Source organism: Stegodyphus dumicola, chromosome 1 (assembly GCF_044657685.1).
Source record: "Stegodyphus dumicola isolate Sdum_Otavi_A_Nest chromosome 1, ASM4465768v1".
In the NCBI taxonomy this organism is placed as follows: domain Eukaryota; kingdom Metazoa; phylum Arthropoda; class Arachnida; order Araneae; family Eresidae; genus Stegodyphus; species Stegodyphus dumicola.
Window position 1 is genome coordinate 276,501,615 of NC_140768.1, and position 20,679 is coordinate 276,522,293.

The 20,679-nt window shown below is 31.5% G+C and overlaps 1 protein-coding gene across 2 annotated transcripts in view; it reads right to left on the bottom strand.

Moving 5' to 3' along the window:
* LOC118188929 (uncharacterized) overlaps nt 1-20,679 on the bottom strand; it is a 151,591-nt gene that overhangs the window by 43,826 nt on the left and 87,086 nt on the right. For both annotated transcript variants that reach the window (XM_085807253.1, XM_085807243.1), the window contains exons 6-9: nt 13,414-15,088; nt 8,333-8,417; nt 5,389-5,691; nt 2,364-2,508 (exon numbers count right to left, since the gene is read on the bottom strand). In XM_085807253.1, coding sequence (XP_085663379.1) covers nt 2,364-2,508; nt 5,389-5,691; nt 8,333-8,417; nt 13,414-15,088 — 2,208 coding nt within the window. The remainder of the gene's footprint in view (nt 1-2,363; nt 2,509-5,388; nt 5,692-8,332; nt 8,418-13,413; nt 15,089-20,679) is intronic.

Sequence of the window (20,679 nt, forward strand, 5' to 3'; positions counted from 1 at the left end):
GTGGCTCTTAAAAGGGCCTTTTTTTAACTGTATTCAATCCTGCTAAGATTATTATAACAAGTATCATTACCATTATCGGAATTACTAGGAAAATGCTCCCATAATTTGACAAAAACTATTCATTACAATAATCTTAGCGGAACTATGCAGTGGTTTTCCAGCTTTATGAGGTTGAAAATTATACACATATGTCGAAAATGAAGCAGATACCATAACAATTGCTTTTTTCTACTCCCGGTCAGTGAATGAATGCTTTAATTGCTTTTCTCGTCAAGAGTGGGGTGAGGTCAGGAATGCTGGAATTTGCAGTTTTGCCAATAATGTCAAAAAAGGGGATGTCTTCCTGCTGATCATCGAATGATTGACACGATTTAGAAAATTTTTAAACAAAATGCTGGACGCAACGTAATCTAGCATTTCACACATTTTTTTTTTTTCCCTTCCGTTCTCTTTGTTCAACAGTATTCATATTTCACAGTGTATTTTTTACAATATTACTTCTCGAAATGGTAGAACTATATTTTATGGTGGACGCATACACTCTCTACTATATCCAGTGTTCTCAAGTTAGGTTGACCTGCAGTATAGGCATTGTCACAGCTGAATCTGAGGTGAGACAAAACTGTTGAGCATATTAAGATATCTGAGGGCTGTTACAGAGCATACACTCTCTACTATATCCAGTGTTCTCAGGTTGACCTGCAGTATAGGCATTGTCACAGCTGAATCTGAGGTGAGACAAAACTGTTGAGCATATTAAGATATCTGAGGGCTGTTACAGAGCATGTTACAGGTATATTATTGCAATTTTCTTCAAAGAAGAATGGTCTAAGGATAAAGTGGAAAGTAAACCACACCAGGTAGTAACTTCGGGTAAATGTAGTGGAATTGTGGGAAAGGCATATGGATTTTCCACGGTCCAAATTTAACCAATCTGGGTGTTCTCCATGCCAGTGAGATAAAAAATGTGGCTTGTCACTCCATGGAATGTTCCATGAACACGTCATTATTTCAACTACCTTGGTAAGATTTTTGTTCAAATTACATTGTTGAGTTTGATTACTTCGATGATCGGATACTTTTCACAGAAAATGGCAACTCTGAAATGAGCATTCCTAATACCTTCTTTGTAAGCTGAAATAACACTAGTGCAATTTTACTTTTAGTACCAAGTTTTTCATTCTCTTTTGTTCATACAGAAATGCTGGTAATTTTTTCTATGGCTTTATTTTAATTTAAAATTAAGTCTATTTCAATTCACAATTAAGTCTCCTACACTTTTTATCTTTCATATGTAGGTCTCAGTAGAATTTAAAAGTTTTAAATAATTCCTACATTCTTTTCTATAAATTTACTTATCACACACTTTGCCATTTTTCAAATATGTTATGTTCAAAACTTTAAACATTGTTTAAACTTTTTGGCTAAATCAGCTATTGTTTTTCATAGTATATAGACAAGTTTAAAACTATGTTTCAAATAAGATTTTATTTAGCACTTTACATTTTATAATTTTAATTTTATGATGAACTGTAAAATTTCATTTTTGTTGTTGAGACTGAATTTCACATTAGGGTAATCACTTGATATTTTGACAATGAGTGTAAATATTATATAGAAACAGTTTTTATTCTTTTATCTTTTTCTTATAGCAGTTTTGCTCAAAAGATCCTGTGTAACAAAACGTTAATTCAGTACTTCTTAATTGTTCAAATGAACAAATTCTTAACTATACAAGTTTTAATGATTTAAGTTAATAAACCTTGAAAAGTCTGTTTGGAGCATTAAAATATGAATAATTAAGTTATGAATAGTTATGGTATTGATATATTTGAGTTTTCACTTCTAACTAATAATAATCTTTAACTAATAATTAATTTAAACTTTTTCAAAAAAATAATAAATAAAAAAACAAAATTTCTTAGTAGTTTGCATCTTACTTTGTTATAAATTTTATGGTACTTTTAAATCAATTTATAGTATTTTCGCAGAATAGTATAATTTATTTCTTCTAACTTATAAATCTTAAGTTTTGATATATATAAAGCCATTATGCCATGTAAGTGTTTAAAATCTTAATACAACATCAAAAAAATGATATATCAACATCAAACAAAATATTGTACACAAATGTTAAAGGAAAACAAATAATAATACAGTGAACCTTTTCTAAAATGACCATTCATTGTTCCACATAATTTGGTCTTCTGTACAGATATTTGCCTTAATATAATGTTCAATATCTTAGTTAATTTATTTTCTAGGAAATACTGGTTACTTTTAGAAGTAACTGTCTAAGAAAGGTGGTCACCAAGAAAGGATTAACTGTATTTAAAATCCATATCATAAAAATAATTACAGACCTCATCTTTTTCAGTTAGTTTGAATTTCCGAGCATTTTTGCTCCTTGCAAATTTGCATCCATTATAGTACATACTCCACGAACAACCAAAAGAAAAAGATGCACCACAAGTTTCCGAATCTAATCCCTGACAAGCACAGGTTCTCCTAAAATCAAATTAAAAACTACAGTTTACAAAACTGAAATGACAAATAACCATTTGTAACATTTTATCAAAATGCATTTTAATAATTAATATTTACTGGTAAAAAATTAAATTTAAAACTTAAAAAATATATATTCCTGATTATTTTTCTCCTTAAAAAACGTATAATGACTTATTCATTACTTCATATAATTCACAACTTTTCAGATAATTACTGCCAATATTTGTGTATGCTGTATTACTACAGACAATAAATCCATTGTTTGTATAGCTCAAAAATATAATAATATTATCTACTAGATTTCTTGAGAATTAAGCAAGCTGAAGTTTCATCTATTAATCTGATTTGAAACCAGACAATTCGCTTTTCATAAAATTTCAAATTTTCATAAATTTCTATTATGAAAAATGCTTTTCACGAACAGCTACATAAAATGATGATAATGATGAAACAATGGATCCCGTAGCCACTACATACATATTCAAGTGATTTCAGAACAAATCCAAATAAACTATGAACTTAAGCTCAGTTATTGGAATGTAAACAGCCACAATACAATACTACTTCAATCCATATGTACCGCATGTATATATTTCCACAGATTAAAAAGAAATTACAGTTGCCTTTTCCCTTCATTGAGGGAGCTATTTCTTGTTTAAGCTCCCTGCTATCATATTTGGAGAACTGGAAAGTAAGATAATTTTTTTTACCTTTTGTTTTTAGTTATACAGTACAAAGGCAGAAATCCAGACTACTTGGGACTTCGGCGATTCCGGATTAGGGGTTTTTCCGGATTATAGATCATCAATTTAAATCTGGTAAGATGGCATGCAGAAATTATACAATTAAAAATATGAAACTGTAATTTATGAAATAAACAGCAATTATGATTTAAAGGGTATCAAAATTTACAAAAAAAAAAAAAAGCTTAATATTTGTTTTTTTACTTTATTAAACATTTCTTTCAATGTAAGTTGTTTAAGTTGCTTCGTTTTTTGTGCTAATACTCTCTCTTTAATTCTATAAACAGACATAATTTCTTATTCAGTTATAAAGTCCCACTGTTCAAGTCCTGTAATTGCTGTGTCGAGAATACAGACTAACTTGTCAATCAAAATTTTTTCGTTTTCAATAACCTCTCTGTCACTTTCTTCACTATCAGAAGCGCGCATGGGTGAACGCTCTACTAGCGGACATGCGCATCAAACGTGCATGCGTAAACACTTTGTGCTCATGAGTAAACATATTACGCGCATGCCTAAGTTTGTGGCTTTGAGGTCCGCATTATAGATCATTCCGGATAATGGACGTCCGAATTACGGACTTTGTACTGTATATATTTTTCTGCGACAGAATCTAATCTCCTGAATAAACACATTGAGATTGACAGCAACTGTGATGAAAGGCATTGAATAATTAAGGCTTCAAAGTATGTGAAATTAACGCATACCTAGAAAAATCTGTGAAATTATATACTTTTTTAACCTCCCTCTACCACATATATGAACTAACAAACATACAATATGCTATTAAAAATGACGAAATTTAAATCGATCATAAAAGTTTGCAGCTAAGTAATTTGAGAATTCGAGCACTATAGAACATCATACATCATATACCTGGGACCATGGCTTACATAGATAACTGGTCATGTTTCCGTAGGCTAAATCTCCATTTACTGTTTTTGGGAGGGGCGGGCGGGGAGGCTTTCACTTCATAAAATTAAGAAATAAAACTACTTTTTATTCACATAAATATAGAACTAATTTCCATTTCAATTGAAATAAGAGCATGGCATTAATATTTATTTGCACAGATCCTATAACTAAACACATAGTCTTGTTTCTATCTTTTAAAGATTAAAATTACGCAAGGAAATTACATTTTTATTTGAGTAAAATAAAATGAATAGTCTTTTTATTTTATTAAAGTAACACCAGACACTTTTTGAAATAAAAGAATAAAATTACTCATAAAGAAGGAGCAGTAAAAGCTATGTATACAATATGCCTACAAAATTTTGGATCTGCATTCATAAAAAGATGTGAAAGAAAACAAATTATTCATTGTTTCATTAATTACACAATCTGTATAGCTCTTGTTTATAATGCCTGTAGACTTCATCCCAAAAATCAATTCTTGAAACTCTTTTTTGCCCATCATTATAGTTTTCTGAATTTCAGAAATGTCCTTGTGATGACGTTAAAGAAGAATTTTAATGAACAGAAAGCAATCTGCTGACCTTGAGTGATTCTTTTGTTTAACATTGACCACAGTTGCATCAAACAAACAAAGCTATTTTGCTTCTCTCTGTTCAATCACCAAATCCATATCAATTGGATAAAATCAAACAAATAATTATGCTTCTTTGTGTAAAAAGATATTTTATTAGAAGCAACTAAAATGTATTAGTAACCGCAGGCTATTATTTATCAGCTTCAATGGAAATGACTGAAGAAAAATGTTATACCTGAAAGCTTATAGATGCATTGAGTGCATACAACATGTAACTGTTTTTCATTAATATTTATAGACTACATACTGCCAAATACAAATCCATTTGTTCCAAGGCAATCCATTTGTTGCATATCTTCATCTAAATTAATTTAATAATTTTTCAAAAAAATCCTTTCTACTTCTATTATATTTTACATTATTTAAATAAAGAAATAAATTTTAAAATACATTATTAAATTGGTAATAAGCCTAGCCTAAGCCCAGCCTGTTACCTCTGCCACTTGGCTTAGAAAGAGCAACAAATGATCTGAAAAACTGGAGTTCTAGTATAAAAGAAATGTGACTAAAATAAATATATGTATGTTTCTTACAAAAACTATAATAAATACAAGTATGCATTTCATATGCAAATTCATAATTTACATTTCATTGGTCCCACATTTCCTTTGGGTTGGTATTCCAAAGTTTACTGTCTTGTACACAACAGTCTGGTATAGCATGTCAGCCACAGGTTGTGAAACACCTTCCCAAGCAACTAAAGCTATTACTATATATGCAGTTGTGCATGTGTGACCTGGTCTATGCCGAATAACAGTCAACAATTTTTCTTCCGGTCCAGAACGCCGTATTATCCACTTTGCCAAAGGGCAACCTTGAGATGTTTTCCCTTCTTTACCAGAATATAGCAATTTTTCTATGCGTATGGCATTTCCTTTTTCACCCGATCTGCAATTAACAAAAAATGAAATATATATTACAACGAGAAAACTATATTAACTCTTAAAATTATATTAAATCTTGGAACCCTTTTTGATTCCATCATTACAACTATTCCCTGTTAAAGTGTTCTAGTTTAAATTGTTGTAAACACATAAGTCAGCAATTGATAAAAGCATACAAATCATTTTAAAATTCACAGTAATTTCTAAATCAAATCTAGTATTCATGCTCAAGAATTAAGAAGCATTTTGTGATTTATTATTCATTGAATGCATAATATAAAAGAAGACTACATATTTTGAAACATATGATTTTTATGATACTAAAATTATTTTTAAAAAAATCTCCACCTTAATTTTTTTTTAATTGTTAAAGTTTTGTTTTGACTTCCAACAAATCCTATTAAACACACATATACAAAAATAAATAAATACATCTGTGTGTAATAAATAAATACATCTGTGTAACCTTGGTTCCAAGGTATACAGATGATCGGAATTCTGACGATCATCCCTACACTCTGATACCATGGGTTAGAGAAGCTTGCAAATTATAAGTTTTGTTTACATTTCTCCTAATCTAATTTTTTACATTATATTTTTTAAATGAAAACCACATGTACACAATAATACAAAGAAGAAGAACATAAATTAGAGAAAAATATTTCACGGAAGCACTAAATGGGTTATCTGGAAAGTTTTTTTTTTTTTTTTTTTTTTTTTTTTTTTTTAATGATAGACACAAATGAAGAACAAAAAACATCTTCATAAATTGAGGGCAATGTTTTAACTCTCAGAAGTTGTTTCTCGATAGATAATATGCTAAGTGCACCTAAACTATCTTGTGACTTCGTTACTCTGATATAACTAACAGTACAAAGTCTGAGATCTGGACTTATTGTGACGTCTGTGATCCCAGATTTTTTTTTTTTTGGGGGGGGGGGGGGGGGAAATCAGCTTAAATCTAACAAAATGACATGTAGAAATTATAAAATTAAAAATATGAAATATTGAATCATTTATGACTTTGAAGGAATCAAAATTCACAAAAGAAAATTTAATACTTATTTGTTTAGTTTGAAAATTGTTTAAGATGCTTCTTTTTTTTCTTTTGTTAATACTTTCTCATTAATTCTATAGATAGACATAATTTTTAATTCAATTACGAAGTTCCATTCCTCAAGTCCTCTAACTGCTATGTAAAAAATTCATGCTAAAACGTGCGCTCACAAATCAAAATTTTTTTGTTCCTATAGTTCTTATTCTTATAGTTTGTTCTTTTTCTTGTTCCTATAGCATGCTGACGAAGTTAAGCCTGAATTGTATTATTTATGTATTACACTAACATACATTTCCCGCACATGCTTATGGCTTATCTAAGACTTAGAAAAATAAGTTCCCATACATACTTAAGGCTTATCCAGGGCTAGTGCTACATATTTTAGTGATACAGTCTCTGGGTGTCCTAAATTCTGTTGCCAAGCATTACCATAAATCCTAAAAATTTTGCTGGCCCTAAATTTTGAATCTCGGTGACTTGCCTATATTCTAAAGATTTTCCATACCTTAATTTTGTTGCTTGGTTCTTATCTAAATTCTAAAAATTTTGCCTCTTCATTTTGCCGCCCAGTGCAGCCACACCAGGTCTGGTGCCAGTCCTGGGGTATCTTTTGACCTATGAGTATCATTTACAAAATCTATTTTTGCCTTGTGTTGATAGTCAGAGGTAATAAAGCAAAAAATAATAATAATAATAATAATAATAAATAATGATTCACCAGGTTGCCCTCAGGGGTATAAATTATTCAGTAGGTGTAAAATCAACAATATTTTGGTTTGAAATGTATGATAAGTAAAAAGGCAGCTACAGAACCAAATTATCGATCAATACAAATTTATGCTGCTAAATTATTGTTTTTTCAGTATGGATGTATTTCATTTAGTGAAGTGAAATTTCACACAGATTTCTAATGAAAAATTCTAAAAAAAAGGTTGCTGTCGGTCTTCACACAGGACGTCCAGATTTTGGACTGTATTGTATATCTAAGTAATAACTTTTTACATTTACATCAGTATGGTATTTGGTATGAAAAATGTCATGCATAATATATATTACGGGAAAAGTAATTGTTTACACACCATCAAGTAATCAGTTTATCACACCTTTATTTTATTGCTACTAAGTTATAAAAGAAGAAAGTATTAAAATTAATCTTCATAAATTATTACATGTTATAGACTTTTTTTTCTGAATTTTAGAGGTATTTTACAATTTCTTAACCCATGAAATCAAATACTATTATCAATTTTTCTAAAGAAATTCTGAAAAAAATTGCCAACAAGAAATACTACAGTCAACTGACAGAAAAATGTATCTAATGGAAGTGCCACAATAAGTCATTATCTTATTCATGACTATCCCTATTGCACAAATTTCAAGGTCATTTGAAAACACTTTTGTACAGTGTAGAGTCAAAATATAATTGACTTTTAGAAAGTGAAAAAAACATGCTATACAATGATAATGGCTGGAATCAAGTCTTCAACAGACCTAAAATCTCACATTTACCCACATAATATTTATTCAATATATTAAATCTCATGATGGCGGAGTTCAGTAAAAATAAATAAACTGTAATAAATTATACCTGCACTCCATCAGTTCTCGTATGGCCGAAATGGAAGCTCCACTTCCTAAGTGAGTATAATATGGCAACTTTTCTGATGGCAATACTAAACATAGAAGTAAATGAAATTAATTTTAGTTATCTGAAACTAATTTTCAAAAGTTACAGCAACAACACAATTTGTACAATACAATTTTAAAAAAATATGCATATATACATACGTGTGTATGTGTGATGTATGTAAGATACATACATGTGTGTGTGTGTGTGTGCACGTGTGGTACATGTCAGATAAAAAATTATTATAAATTAATATATGTAAATTAAAATTATAAATTATATTAGCAATAGCTTCTTAATTCCTCATTCAATTTGGATATCTTCCCTCTCTATTCTAAAACTAGTAATAACTTTTTCTGGACTGCATGATTTCTAGATTAATCTATCATAAGACTTTTATATAATTATGATAATGTAACTTATTTGAACCGAAACCTTTCTCTTACTAAGCTTCCATGTTAAAATAACCATGCATGTTGCTTCTGCTACTCAGCAAAACTAGACTGCTGCTTTCTTCTTATTGCAACAATATTAACAAGTAAATATTCTGGAAATAGGCAGGATTAGAGTGGCAAGTGAATCGTGGTCAAAATTGTCAACTGAAATAAAAAATAAATATTAACTCTGCCCCGGCTGCTAAGTTGCTCTTCATTATGGATCTCAACATTGCAATTAATATTTCTACATCACTGCATCTAAGTCTACAAAGAGGAACATCTATATATATATTTACAGCATTAAGGAATTATAATGAAAGAGGGCTTAAAACTGTAGCAAAATAAATGTATGGGTTATTCCTTCACCGATCTAAAATCTGTACTTGAGAATATGAATACAAAGTAGGAAAAAACTTATGCTTAACATTCTAAAAATATACGCATGAATAAAATTTCAGAAAATAGAATTTTATTATTTTATGAAGTATTGGCAACAGAAAAAGAAACTAGAAGAAAAACTAGAATAGATTTTGAGAGAAGTGATAAGACAAAGATGCATCCATACACCCATAAATAGACAATGTACAGACTCAAATGCTGTAAAAATGTAAAAAGAAAATCCCATTTTCAGATACATGATCAATAACAGATATATACATACTAATACATACTACGAACCTTGGCAATGAATCATTTCTCGATATGCATCTGGTAGATATATGTTTTGATCACCATTTTAATGAGGTTACACATGGGCCAGAAGAACAAAGAACTTCTATCTCTGATGTGATAAATATATACATTCAAAAGTCGTTAATTCGGACACCCATAATACGGAATGATCTATAATCCGGACCTCAAAGTTAAAAACTTTCTGCGCATGCGCCGCGTTGGCACATGTGCACAGGCGTTTTAAGCGTGCGCGTAAGACCTTGACTACTGCGCATATGCGTGTGCGCACGTGCAGAATATGTTTTCGCCTGCGCGTTTAATGTATAACGGACGGTGTAAGCTAAAATTATCTAATTATCTATTTCAGTTAATGTTAATGATTGGGTTGTTCCTTAATCTTCGAATTGGATCCCGCTTATTATTTTTTGCAGACTGTAAGAGCAATTTTATAAAAGTAAACTTGAACTTTCGATTATGTCAAATAGAATTTCCAATTTTGGAACTTCCAAAGGATCTACAAAATGAAAGTATCTTTCGATGTCCAACAAACAAAAAGTGGAATTGCTGCAAAAAATGGATAAAGACATGAAGAATGTGACAGAAAGGTTAGTGAAAACGAAAAAATTTCGATTGACAAGTTAGTCGGTATTCTTGGCACAGCAATTAACGGGACTTGAACAGCGGAACTTTGTAACTGAACAAGAAATTATGTCTGTTTATAGAATTAAAGAGAAAGTATTATCACATAAAACGAAGCAACTTAAACAACTTACATTGAAAGAAATGTTTAATAAAGTAAACAAATAAATATTAAGCTTTTTTTTTTTTTTTTTTTTTTTTTTGTAAATTTTGATACCCTTTAGATCATAATTGTTCTTTATTTCATAAATTACGGTTTCATATTTTTAATTTTAGAATTTCTGCATGCCATCTTACGAGATTTAAACTGATGATCTATAATCCAGAAAAATCGATAATCCGGAATCGCCGAAGTCCCGACGAGTCCGGATTAACGACTTTTGACTGTATAAGTTTTTGTGAACGATAATAACAAAGAAATATATCAGTTCCAGACAAACATCTACATCACGTGCAAACAGTAAATATAAGAATGGGATCAGCAGCAGCTAAGAAAGATGATAATCACCAAAAGGGGAGAGAATTACGTCACATAATATCTCAATTCAATGCCGATGCCATTTAAACCAAAATCAATCATATACCAAAATCAATATACTATATGATAAGCATGGCCAAACCTTATGATGATGGGAGCTGCATGATAGATTTTATGAATGTTTGAGAGCCACAAGTTCAAATTTATATTGTTTCAAAAATAATAAGACGGGTTTTGAATATAAAGAAACTTTTAAAGTAAATTAATGAATATGTGATTACATATAAATACGAAGAAATACACCATATATCTACTGTTCTGTATTGTAGCCTGAAATTTTTTAGTGATCAAGCAGTGGATCATTGTACAATTTTCGTTTGACTACTAAGCTTTCATGAAGGATGTGTCAGACATACATGATGATAGAAAATTAGAAAGACAAAAAATATCACTAGATTAAAAGAAGTATAATGCTGGCATCAGAGACAGGGCAACTGATGCAGCTGCAGAGTGAGAGTACTAAGGCATGAAATATTTTAGATAAGCCAGGCAGCAAAATGCCTCTAACCTAGTGCAATATTTATTGGCGACTCTAACCTAGTGCAGCAAAATGCGTCTAACCTAGTTTGAGATAGGAAAAAAAAAAAAAAAAAAAAAAAAAAAAGGGTCATCAAACAAGAAATCGAAAAACATAAGAAAATATCACAAACTAAAAAGATTTCACCAATATCAATATGCAGATTTTGATAGAAACTTTGGAGAAGAGAGATGTTTGTAATCTGTTGATCCCTCACTGCTTGATGCAATGTTATTGATATGAAGATTTGATGATTGAAAGATCTCTATCTGGAATAAGAATATTTGATAACATGGAAATTACACATTTTGACTAAAATCACTGTCAAGCGAGTGATTCTTCCCACGACTCCAAATATTTTAGCATACCCAACAAGTGACGAAACAAATTTTGATCTCTGCCTAGGATTAGCAACGAATTATTATGAAAGAGTTTCGTGTTGGAAAAGTATTCATTATTGTGAATGGTTGCGAAATATATGAAGCAATCGCATTAAAAATGCCTGACTTGCTTAGGGATAGGAGATTAATTTTGAAGGAGTTCTGTAGAAAATTGAGATTTTCCTAACCAAGTAAGAGGCTGAAGGTTCACTCCACCAAAAATAAAAATCCTTGCAAATTATTCCAGAGATTATAAGTGCTCTATATATACTGCAAGGTAAAACAGGTTTCTTCAGCAGTTACTCATGCCATTCAAGGACTGAAGAAAAGTAATATCTTAAAACAAATAGCAAATCTTTCAGGTGGATCACACAGGAATGTAGACAAATTTGCCTGAAGTGAAATTAACTTGAGATAAAAAATATTAGGGAGAATAAATTAAATAAAAATATTAGCATCCAGTTTTAAATTAACTTTGAATTAGTGTATTCCGATGACCATTACCTGTTCAAAAAGTAATATAACAGTATAGAATTATTTTTAATTTTACGTATTTGTCGGTCTGGCGATAAGTCAGCAGAGGACAGTTTGAAATCTATCAAATTTTTACATACATAATATCAGAAATTCAATTAGTGATTAATAAAGAAACATGGCACTTCGTGATTCTTATTTTAAATTCCATTTGCATTAAAAAATTACAGTATATTTAGCCAAAACAAGTCCCATTTCAGATGACAAAGAATAGTAAGTAGCTCACAAACCACAGTTTGGCTATGTCTGCTATATGATAAAATAAATTTCATAATATATTACAATCAACAAACTGCATTGCTGACACCATGGCATCATGTAATGCGACATGCTAGGCTCGGAGTATCATCATTCAACCCCAAATGAGTAGTGCTGTGTGGTAAGTTTAAATGAATCATATTTTCAGCTATTTGTAGAAGATACAATTCATGTCGGAAAAGGACTGCAAGAGATACTTCCATCAAGTCAGCATGGTATTGTGTAAACTGATGATGGCTCTAAACAAGACATGAGTTAGCTTCAGATAAGAAGAGAAAGGGCAACTACATCAATGGGATCTTTTTTGACAGAAGTGACTTAAATCGTGCAGATTAATAGCGCTATGATGGTTTGCACCAGCAAGATAAAACAAACTTCCCCATCCCAGGTGACAAAAACATTCTATTAATTATTCTGTTCTTACTCAGCCCTCATGCAACAGATTCAAATGATACTAAGCTCTTATAAAGGATACCTCATTAAACGTTTTGCAGTTACATCTAGCACTTAGGGCTCCATTATGAGCAACTACAGCATATGCATGTCTTGACATATTCTTGCAATACCTCCAACACCTTATTGACTTTATGCTATGTTAAGTAGCTATAGTTATTCAAACAGAAGTAGCAGCACCATCTTATTTGTTAGATGTATCAAACACTTTGGTACCTCACTGTAACTGAATGATAAAATTTTTTTTTTAAATAATCACTAAAATAAAAATAAAAAAGGCTGATTTGTACTGAATTACTATAAACAATATGCCTTTACAATGAAATATATATCTTTTAATATGATTAAAAGAACCCTGTCTTAACACATGAGTTTTTAACTAAAAGCTCTTAGACTACACTTCTATCACTTTATTTATTACCCATAACTATGCCTATTATTTTAAGGAATTATAACAATTATTTTAAAAACTCTATTATATCTATAACTGTCATACATATATGAAGTAAACTGGCTAATCATCATTAGCGTTTCTGAAAGTTATGTAAAACTTATTGATAAAAAATAGAAAGGAAATTTCAAAAAACAATATGAGTTATTTCAAAACTCCTCACCTTCTTTATTTTTTAGGCAGTTACACTGTGGAGGTTCTAACTTTGTATTATTTCGTAACTTCTCCAGTCTTTCTAAAGAACACATATTCTTATTTTCTAGACTTGTTGCAACGGAAGAAGAGCAATTATTAACAGGTGAACTACTGACTGCATATTTTGACCAGTTGCTTGAAAATTGGGGAACACAATTTTGTGTGGATGGTTGAAGGGGGAGGTCTTGTTGACAATCAAGTGGAATGTCCGATCTGTTGAACGAGTCCTGAATACGACCACTATCTATGTATGACACTGAGGTGCCTCCCCCTTTCGGAAGCATTCCAGCACTGCTACTGGGGAAATTCGAATGCATTTGCTGCCTACTGTAATTATAGGAATGTGAGCTGACATATGTTTGGGAACTGTTGCTCACACTGGTTAAAGCAAATGTTGGCAAACAAGTAGCATTAGAAAAAGATAGCTTAGAATTATATATACTGGTAATATTTGTATATGTATTCATAGATGTGGTCGTATTCAATAAAAAAGGAGACGATTGATTGGACTCATCACAGTTCGTATCATTTGGTATAGGAATAGGATTTAAGGATGTACCACTGGTCATATGTCCTGTAGTTCCACCATTTGCAGAAGAGTATGGCATTACAGTTGTCATAGGAGGTGGCATAGTAGGTGGAGGAGGCATACAGCTTTGCTGCAGTGGTATATTAGAAGTCAGAGTCTGATGAGGGGCTAAATGTCGATAGGTATGTGTAGGAGACATAAAGCCCGAAACGGGTGCAGCATACCTTGGGGTAGCAGAAGGAGATTGGGGAGGCAAAGGGACTCGGTTTGCAGCACTATCACAAGGAATTTGTATTTTGTTATCCTGAATAGATGTAACACTTGATTTATTGTCAGTCTCTGGAAGAATTTTGGCTGAATGATTTTGTACCTCAACAGTCTCACTGTTAGTATCTAAGGCACAATTATTACTAGAAGAATCAGATGGCTTTTCGTTGCCATTGACTCCCTTGGTTTCTTCAGAGACCTGTGCCTCACTGGAAGATTCAGTATGCCCATTTTGTGATGGTTTTACAGGAGATTTCTGAGTTAATGGAGGTGGATTTTCAGGTGTTTTAGTAGAAATATTAGATGGAGTTTCACTCCATGTGACAGACTGTGAACTTTGAGATACAGGCCTTTGAGGTTCTATGGAATTTGGTGACAGCTGCTGCAAATGCATGAGAGATGATGAGGAATTATCTGCAGGTCCAGAAAATTGCATAGAATTGTGAATCACTTCTTGATGATTAGAAGGAGGTAGGTACTGTGGCGCATATGAAGGCTGTTGCGACACAGGTGATACTGGAAGAGATGCATTATATGCAGGATCATGAACTGGATTACAAATTGGAATCAACTGTCCATGTTCTCTTTGGTTTTGTCTGTTATGTATTAGAGTCTTCAAACGACTGTTGGTCATGCGGTGGGTTGAATTTGTACCATCTATCTCTACCATACCATCCATACCCAAAGAAGAACGGCTGTCAAACACAGGCTGAAGATGAGGTCCATGTGGTGGCACTTGTGGTGTGTAGGATCCATACTGTGGACTTGCACTATAAGAATTTAACATAGCAGGCGGTTGATAGTTGCTGCCCCCCTGAGGCTGGTATTGATCCACATAACTTCGTATCTATATGAAAAGTGAGAAATTTCATCATAATTTAGCAAATCTATTTAATTTCTGATTTTAGAAAACAGTGCATGGTAATATTACAGAAAAACTTAAACTATACGCACAACTTATTTAAAATGTAGAATTAAACAGCTGTTTGTTTCAAAATAAATTTCAACTTTAAAATATTCATTCCCTAAAAAAAAATTATGAACAGTAATTTTGCTGCAAAATTCTGTTAAGTACTCTGGCATAAAAAATTTGAAATAATGAATTACTAAATGATAAAAACTCTAGTATATCCTTAGACATGATTTACAATGAACTAAGATAAAATTCATATTATAATTCCTGATATAATTTTATCAGCACTTTCTGATTATCTACCACCTCCCAACACAGACATACTGAAAAAATGCAAAACCGTACTCATAAGGCAAAACAGTATGTTGCAAAAAAAAAGTATGATGCAACCCAAGACACTGACAAAAATGTATTTATGCGGCAACCTAAGTATGCATCTAGCACATCTGCTTTGACTGGCACAATGTTGATGTTGTAAGCCATGTTTGTGCAATACTACACAAACAAATTTTAATGTTTTTCAACAATGTTTTACAATGTTTAAACAATGTTTTTCTTAAGCACAAACAAACTGCTGTGTAAATGGTGAGCATAAAAGCACAACAAAGGATTTCTTGAAAAAGCCATTTTATTATCAATGTTTCTTGCTTTTTCAATGTTACTGCTTGATTGCTTTTGTATGGAATTCCTCAATTGAATATTTGAAAACATTATTTTCATATATTAGCTGGCAAAAAGTTAGTAGCCAATGAGTTCATGAATGTTCTCCAACGTTGGCACTGAGTTCATGATTTTTCAGAGCTCATAGAGTGGATATTCAGAAAGTTCCATTTTTTGTATACATATTATATATACAGTACAAAGTCCCTAATCCGGACTCGTCGAGACTTCGGCGATTCCGGATTATCGATTTTTCCGGATTATAGATCATCAGTTTAAATCTCAAAAGATGGCATGCAGAAATTATAAAATTAAAAATATGAAACCGTAATTTATAAAATAAAGAAAAATTATGATCTAAAGGGTATCAAAATTTACAAAAAGAAAAAGCTTAATATTTATTTGTTTACATTATTAAACATTTCTTTCAATGTAAGTTGTTTAAGTTTCTTCGTTTCATGTGATAATACTTTCTCTTTAATTCTATTAAACAGACATAATTTCTTGTTTAGTTACAAAGTTCCACTGTTCAAGTCCTATAATTGCTGTGTCGAGAATACCGACTAATTTGTCAATCGAAATTTTTTCGTTTTCAATAACCTCTGTGTCACTTTCTCCACTATCGGAAGCGAATTATAATGACGAGGAACTTATATCAAAGACGGAGTACATCTAGACGAAATACTACATTTAGTAAGGAACTATAAGCCAAATAAAATAAAAACATCTGCCCTGAAGATAAGGATAGTGCTGACGGATCAACTTCCAATTCATTGCGCGCCGCGACGTTTCCCCCCCCCTCGCAGGCAGCGTGAAATTGATAAACAGATTTCAGAATGGTTAGAGAAACAAAGGATATGCCTTTATCCATTTTTTTCAGCAATTCCACTTTTCGTTTGATGGACATCGAAACATACTTTTGCTTTGTAGATCCTTTGGCAGCTCCAGCATCGAAATTCTATTTGACATAATGGAAAGTTCAAGCTTACTTTTATAAAATTGCTCTAACAGTCTGCAAAAAATAATAAGCCGGATCCAATTCGAAGATTAAGGAACAACGCAATCTGCAACATTAACTGAAATAGATAATTAGATAATTTTAGCTTATCTTATACCGTCCGTTATACATTAAACGCGCATGCGTAAACGTATTATGCGGATGCGTAAAAGTATTATGCGCATGCGTAAACGCCTATACGCATGCGTGAATGCACTATGCGTTGACGCATGCGCAAGAAGTTTGTAGCTTTGAGGTCCGGATTATAGATTATTCCGAATTATGGATGTCCGGATTAACGACTTTTGACTGTATATATATATATATAATGTTGTATATATACATATTACACTTTTGCCAAGTGGCAGCATGTCTTTTAAATCATGGAGTTTGTTGATCAAAATGGCATTAAACTCACAAATACGAAATTTAAAAAAAAACTCAAAATTTAAAATTCAGGCCTCTTTCAAGGTACAAATGTTTGGATGGAGTACTATATTTATTCAAAAAACTGCATATTCAAAAGAGCATATCTTTAGAACTTGTGATAGACGATCGGATGCGCGTCTAGTGAAAGTATGAGATAAAAATGTCCTCCCCTCCCTTAAAGTGCTACCACTTCTCGCTTTTAAATTTTTGAGTTTGTTAATCAAAAATTCTGTAACGTTTTACAAAATATGAAGTAGATAATAAAACAAATTCCAAATTTGGGCTTCCAGTTGCCCATATTCGGGTGGAGGATTACGTTATTCAAAAACCGATGACTCCAAGTACCGTTGTTTTATCACAGTGTGAGAACTATATGACAGAACAGCTTTTCCAAAAGATGAATGATCCGATACAATATAGTTCTCGTACGGTTAGCAATCGTGATTTAGAAAATGGCAAAAAGCCAAAAACAGTACTACGGAAAAAATGTTACGTTTTTCTTTCATTCATCAATATGCGAAACAGAGATACATTCACACAGCAAAGACCTCTTAGCGTAAACATTAAAAAAAAAAAAAAAAAAAATTGAAGGCTTTCAGATTTAACATTACGCTCAAATGGACTTTTGTTTTTACCTTTTGTGTGTTACCATTTTATTTATTAAATGTTCTTTGCACCAATATAACCATAACATTCAATTCAACAGCAATATCATAAAGTAGTTTTAAAATAAGCATATCTTTAGAATTTCCGACACATAGTCTCGCAGGCTGGAGGTAAACCCCCCATACAGTTTTGCCATTGGTCGCGTTGAAACAGTTGAGTTTGTTAATAAAAAATTCGTTGAAGTGTTACAAAATATGAAATCGATAATAAAACAAATTTCAAACTCCAAATTAGGGCTTCCAGATGCGCTTATTCAATGAAAGATCACGTTATTCAAAATTTGATGGCTTTGTACCGTTGTTTTATCACAATGCGAGAAACATACCTACATTTATGCAGATTCTTCATTATTTAATTTCTTTAAATATAACACAGAGCGATAATACTTGGTGACAACAATTTGAAAAGTGAACCGACATTTAAAGTATTCAATGCAAATTGCCAAAACGAAATTACTAGCCCTTCTGAACTAACGCCCCTTGGGCTGAAAATCTGAAAGCTTTCAGATTTTACATTACGACCAAAGAGACTTTTTCTGGTCTAGACTGGTAACTTTTTCTGTGCTACCTTTATTTATTAAATATCTTGTTCTTCGCACTTAAACCATAAAATTCAATTCAACAGCAATATTGTAAAATAATTTTAAAATGAGCATATCTTTAGAATTTCCGATACACAGTCTCACGCACTGGAGATAAAAATGTTGGTGAAAGATTACATTATTTAAAATCTGATGGTACCGTACTCTAGGTACCGTTGTTTTACCACAATGCGAGAAACATTCATGCATTCAGGCAGATTCAATACATGACAATAATATTAGGTGGCAACAATTTGAAAAGTGAATCAATGCAGAAAGTGAATTAAGGCAAAATGCCAAAACGAAATCAATAGCTCTTCTGAGCTAACACCCTTTGTAAAAAAAAAAAAAAAAATCAGTAATTTTCCGTTTTGCCGGCGCAAGTAATAAAGTCACCAGTAATGGTACAACCGATGCCAAACGAAATATCCTCGCTGGTAACCTTTTACATAAAGTCACCAGTAATGGTACAAGCGACGTGAAACGAAATATCCTCACAGGTAACTTTAACTTTTACAATTTAAAACAAGTTGCAGCCATTTCTTATCAGATTGTTTCTTTCAATGCTTCATAACAATTACATAGAATTTTTACCAGATAGTTCAGTTTTATGCCCTAAGGCCATTCGCGGTTGGTAATTAAGTCAATTAGGATGCAATCACACCGCTCACCCAATGGCGAAAATATAGAAAAGGCAAATGTTAAATTCATCAATTCTAATGAGAATGCACTAGCGAAGTAAAGCATTGAGGTTTTACATAATTTCTGATTAAGCTATTCGTACGAATTGAAATAATTCTTGCATTTAAACTTGTATTCCAAATTAAGATTTAACTTGAAATTAATGTAGATAATTACTGAGAGAATTAGATTTTTTTAGCGTAGTTTACTTAAATTACTGTCTTTTTACAAATTTACTGTCTTTATTATTGGTTTTTTTACGAAATTTTAAACGACATTAAAATGTTTATACCTTCAAAATAAAAAATTCTTAGAACTAACATTTGTCAACATTTTTTATGTGTATACCATGTGTTTTCGCCAATAAAGTCTTCTTGGCAAGATTTGCGTCGGCGAAAAAAAAAAGTACCAAAAAATCCACTACCATCTTTTCAGCAATGAAATGTAGGCAAAATATTCCGCCTTTAAATCATAATAATAATACTAAATATAATAAATTTATATCAATTTTGATCATTATTGTTATTTCTCAGGCTAATTAGTTTTTTCCGTTATTTTTATGCAAAACCCTGCGATGAATACTACATTTATGATATCTGTGAATCTTTGCCTAGAACTCGAAGTTCAAGCAACAGAAATATTTTTTTGTACAATATTGCTTATCAGTATAACAGAATATTTGTTACGCATATGGTATATAATAAAACATATTACTTAAAAACACTCTTCACTTTTTATATTTTATAATACCCGAGAAAGTTAAATTTTACTCCATTCATAAAATATGTTTATAGATCCAATTATTTATGTACCTTTTCTACAGAATTTATCTCTTAGTATCCAACCTGTACCATTCTTGCTAGCAATTATAATATTAATAAATTATGTTGATAAAAATTTAAAAAATATATAAATAAACTTTAAAAAGAAAAAAAAATTGAAAAGTTCCAGATTTTAAGTTACGTCCAAATGGGGCGTTTTTTTAACATTTTGTCTGTCACCTATATTTATTAAATATCACGTTTTTCGCACTTAAACCATAAAATTCAGTTCAAGGGCAATTTTGCAAAATAGTTTTAAATTGAGCATACCTTTAGAATTTCCGATACTGAGTCTCGCGCGTTGAAGATAAAAATGTTTTTCTGAACGAAGTAGCCAATGCTCACTTTGAAATCCTGCAGTTAGTTAATCAAAAATTCGTTAAAGTTTTACAAAATATGAAATCAAATCGATAATAAAACAAATTCCAAATTTCAAATTTGGCCTTCCACATGCCCAAGTTCGTAGTAGGATTACATCATTCAAAATTCGATCGCTCTATGTACCGTTGTTTTATCACAATGCCAAAAACATACATACATTTAAGCCGATTTTCCATTATTTAATTTCTTCAAATATAATGCAGGACTCTTAACATTTGGTGGCAACAGTTTGAAAAGTGAAATGGTCATTTATAGTAAACCAACACAAAATCGCAAAAAGAAAACAATAGTCCTTCAGGGGCAAAGCCCC